The sequence below is a fragment of the Dendrobates tinctorius genome, unplaced genomic scaffold, assembly GCF_039654945.1.
Source record: "Dendrobates tinctorius isolate UK_male_01 unplaced genomic scaffold, ASM3965494v1 ptg000089l, whole genome shotgun sequence".
Classification (NCBI taxonomy): domain Eukaryota; kingdom Metazoa; phylum Chordata; class Amphibia; order Anura; family Dendrobatidae; genus Dendrobates; species Dendrobates tinctorius.
Genome location: NW_027361757.1, coordinates 24251999 through 24257019, shown reverse-complemented (window position 1 = coordinate 24257019; position 5021 = coordinate 24251999). Strand labels below are relative to the sequence as shown.

Below are 5021 nucleotides of genomic sequence, written 5' to 3'. Positions count from 1 at the left end.
CTCACAGTGTATATATGAGGCTAGGTGGGGCTCACACTGTATATGTTGAGGCTATGTAAGACTCACGCTGAAAATTGGGAGGCTATGTGAGGTTCATGCTGTATATAAGGTTCTATGTAGGGCTCATGCATAAATAAGGGGTTATGTGGGGTTCATGCTGTACTGTATATAAGGGGCTATGTGGGGTGCATGATGTATATGGGGAGGCTATGTGGGGCTCATGCTGTATATAGGAAGGCTATGAGGGGTCTCATACTGTATATAGTGGGATATGTGGGGCCTCATACTGTATATATGGAGGCTATGGGGGGGCTCAAGTTGTATATGGGAGGCTATGTGGGGCTCATGATGTATATGGGAGACTAGATGGGGCTCATGCTGTATATAGAAGACTATAGAAGTGACCTCTGATCAAAGTAGTCAAGTTTCACCGCACACACTTTAGTTCAGGTGATGCAAAAAATATTTTATTCCATTTAAGTCTGTGGAAAAAAGGGAGTAGCAAGGGGGAAAAAATGTAATACATAGCGACTATATTACATTTCAGACGGTTTGACCCATCCGGAGTCTTACTCATTACGTCGCTGTAAAAGAAAAAACAATACATAAGAGTGATGTTCATGAAACACAAGTCCTCTTCACAGCAATTCATTTATGCTTCCTTGGTCTGAGGATTTTCTTTCTTCTTCATTTAACCCATTGTTCAAACCAATATCCAGCAACAAACAAAAAATCACCCTCCTAAACTTTCCCTCTTCCAATTTTTGTATCTCTGTCCTTTAGTTTTGTATACCTGCCGGTCAGCTTTGTGTGACACTCAACAACTTTTTCAATAGTAACCTCTTTCTAAAAAAATATTTTTCTAGATTTTTCCCTGCATTGTCTTCTCCATTTGCTCCAAAACATTTTTTAAATCTTCTTTCTACATAACCTCTTTTCCTTTCTGCATTATTTACATGTACATACTATTTTTTGCTGTATATAATTAGTGTTGCACGTATGTTCGAAAGGGTAAGTAACACTTATTTCTTAATTTTATAAAGATTCCTTACTTCTGGTCAGTTTTCAAAAAAAGTGGTGGAAAATCTTTTTTTAAGCCTTACATAACAGTTGTGTGTACTTCCCTATTCATTGTGTCACCTTTCCTCTTTTCATAAGGGAAGTGATAAATGTGCTAAAAAAGTAAAAACAGTTCCTTAATTTCCAAACTAACATTCTATGCATGGTTGCGTTCCCATATACACAGAAACAATCCATCATGAATATCTGCAGATCATTTTTGATGTGGATTATTTACTTAATTTCAGCATTTTCTCTTTGTCAGTGCATTCTGAGACAGAAATGTCAGGTGCTGGAAAAGAAGTATTATTCACTGTATGTGGATCTGAAGTTTGGCTTGTGTTCTGAATTTGAGGAGCTGGACTTTACAATTGCTGTGAATTGTGACATGGTGGAAGATCTCAGAATGTCACTGAAGGAGGTCCCTTTGGACTCTGACTGGCTTTGTCTTACAAATTACCTGGGAGTCACAATAGACACAAAGTCCTTCCACCAGTTTACCAGCTTAAAAGCTCTTTACATACATGGAAATTTTATTACTCAAGCTCAAGCTTTCAAAGGTCTCTCTCAGCTCTCCATCCTATGGATCGAGTCAAGAGCTATGGATGGTAACATGAATCTACATAAAGAAACATTTTATGGATTGAATGCTCTGCAAGAACTTAAATTATCTGGTCTAAGTTTATCACATTTTAATTCTTCCATATTTAACCATCTGCCTCTCTTAACAAATCTAATTCTGGAATATAATAACATCACTTGTATAGGTACAGTGATCGAAATCTTGAATGAATTAAAAAATTTGCAAAAACTCTCACTTATTAGCAATAATGTTCAAGAATTGAGGGAGTCTGACTCTTTAGCTTCAGAATATCCTTCAAGCAACAGTCACTTTATGGAATTCAACATCAGTTACCTTCATCTCAGTCAAAGTCAATTATGGATAACTGAAAGACATTTTCTGCGCAATTTCCCTCATTTGGAACTGTTTAGTCTCAAAATGACTGGATTTGATATTGAAGACATCCTATCATCTGGTATTAAAACAATCAAGACTTTCATCTCAGTCGGAAATGCTTTTTATCTACCTGAAATTTGCAAGTTTGCCTCTTTCTTTAAAGTCAAGGAACTATTATTAATAAACAATGCCATAAATCGTTTTAGTACATCTCCCGGCTCATGCAAGAGGTTACAGAAGTTAGATTTGTCCTATAATTACTTACAGGCAATTCACTTGAATCAAATAAAAAGGCTCAACAGTTTATTAGAACTAAATCTATGCAATAATGAAATAACTTACATGAAGATTTGTGGAAACGACTCCTCTACGGAAATGGAACTGGTTTACCTTAACTTATCAATTAATTATTTAACGAGGGTTCAAAAACTGCAATTTGCCTGCCTCAAAAATCTTCGCATCTTGGCATTAGATAATAATCGCATTAACTACATTGAAGATTCTGCTTTCGATGGTCTAAGCCACCTGCAGGTTTTAAATTTACAGTTTAACAGCATATTTCTTATTGGTGAGTCGACATTTCAGAACCTGTTTTCAATAACACATTTAAATTTGTATGAGAACATATTATATAAAATCAATGGAAACGCTTTTAGATCCATGATAAATCTTCAAGACTTTAGAGTGACTTTTGCCGACATGCTTGATATATATTGGTGGCACTCTGTAGGACATTGGCTTCAGTATTTGGTCGCAAAAACAGAACAAAATTTGCAATTAGTAAATGAATATTTAGATTCTTTTCCAATGATGGAATATTTGGAATTAGATTCCCAAGACATATTTATAAATTGCGATAATTGTGTGTTCAGCAAAATTAAGGAGCTGTACTTAAAAAATATAATAGTTTTTCAGTGTTTTGAGATGGAAAGTAACCCATTCTCCAAATTTACAAATTTGGAAAAACTTTACTACTCTTCAAGTTCTAATTATCTCACTGATGTCACCCTTAATAACAGCATGAAACATTTACCAATGTTGAACTTTCTTCATCTGAAGGACACAGACAAGTTGGTTAAATCCGGTAAGATAAATTTTCACCAGCTATTTCATGGGTTATTTAATCTCAGAGTCTTGTATTTAGAAAATTCGGGAATTGATCAGTTCGATTCAGAAGATATTTTCAGTGATTTAAAGCAATTGGAATTTCTAGTCATTGAAAACCAAATCATTCAAGAGATGAAGGGAAACGTGTTTGCCGTAATGCCTAACCTGAAATACATGCTCTTTTTGCAAACCAGATTTCCCTGCCAATGTAAATTTAGTGAGCTATTCACATGGCTTGAAGCTGGAACTTCTGTGTCTATCATTAATTTTCATAATCAAGAATGTTACGTATATAAAACCAACATAAATTTAGTGTCATTCTTATTAAATAATTGTCAGAGCGATCTAAATTTTATAATGTTTATATTGACATTTGTCCTTACTTTGCTATTTATGTCTATCTCCCTTTTCTATGAAAGTATCTGGTGGTATACACTGTACATGTTTTATACAATCAAATGTTGGCTCAGTAGTAGGCACAGAAAAAGGGACCACTATGAATATGACGTATTTGTGTCATATAATGGCCATGAAGAACAGTGGGTAACAGAGCAGCTTCTCCACAACTTGGAGCAAAACGGTCCTCCATTCTTTAAAGTGTGTATCCATAACCGAGACTTTGAGATTGGTAGAGACATTGTGGAGAACATTGTGGACAGTATCTATAACAGCAGGTGGACAATCTGTGTCATCACACGTAGTTACCTTCAGAGTAACTGGTGCTCCCTGGAGATAAGAATGGCAATATACAGGCTAGTAGCAGAGAGTAAGGATTCCCTCATCCTGGTGTTCCTGGATGACATCCCTAGAGAAGAGCTTCAGTATTACCACAGAATTACTACAATTTTAGAGAAGAAGACCTACCTGGAATGGCCAGAAGATGAAGATGGGCAGCAGCTATTCTGGGCCAGACTGCGCAAAGTTATTAATAACGATGGAAGAAAACCAAGATAGAAGAGATCAACAGAAGCAGACTAATAAAGCCTAATACTATACCCAATGTATTGATATAATTGCTTCCACACTGATCACGCACTTTATGTTGAACTCATAGTACGCTATTGAGCTAAAAAGATCAAGAAATCTGTACCACCATCAACCAAAGAAAAATATCTTGCCGTACATCAAGTATATATACTGTTTGATTTCATTTAAATTTATTCTGTATCATTGTGAAGTGCTTAAAAATGTTATTGTCTTACAGCTTTTTATTAATGAAGGGAAATCTATCAGCGACATCTTCTTGAATATAAAGAGTAACTGGAGTAGCATCTTAACCATGAGATATATAGGAATGTTTTCACGTTTCAGCACGATTAAAAGAAATATATGGGCACCTTCCATTTCATTGTTTTACTTTTTGATGAATTAATAAAAGAACAATCCAAAAATATTACATTATCTATGACTTTTCTATAATTACATAGAAATAGGTTAATCATCGTGTGTGCGGGTTTCTGCACTTTGCTGCTTGGAGCGGACTAATCTTCAACCACCCTCAGAGCGCTAGATGGACATGTCATCAGAGCGAGGCTTGACTTTTACACTGTGTATGACCACTTTAATAAAAAGAGGAAAGGAGTGTATGCTCATTATGGTGCGCTCTAGACTTCAATGCGATAGATTGTAAAAATGCGGAGGAGTAAATGGCAGATAGAATGCAAATGTTCCATGGGGTAACACAAAGAAGTATGGGTACTGACTTTTTTTTGGCTGCCAGGAGATGCTCTAAACAAACATGTGCTGCAAATGGAAAAGTTAAAGAAGTTGTCCACTACTATAACTTTTTTTTCTCCATAAATCTTGCTATTATATGCCACTAAAAACATCCACTATGTTTATTTTAGCAATATTACCTTTTATCATCCTCTCGCAGCACATTTTCAGTACTGACTCC

At 35.6% G+C, this 5021-nt stretch overlaps 1 protein-coding gene across 1 annotated transcript; it reads left to right on the top strand.

Annotated features, from left to right (window-relative positions):
* Positions 1–1239: 1239 nt before the first annotated feature.
* Positions 1240–4517, top strand: LOC141098275 (uncharacterized). The gene has a single exon (XM_073585931.1). The coding sequence runs from the start codon at positions 1259–1261 to the stop codon at positions 4076–4078; it is 2820 nt and encodes a 939-aa protein (XP_073442032.1). The 5' UTR covers positions 1240–1258; the 3' UTR covers positions 4079–4517.
* Positions 4518–5021: the final 504 nt, after the last annotated feature.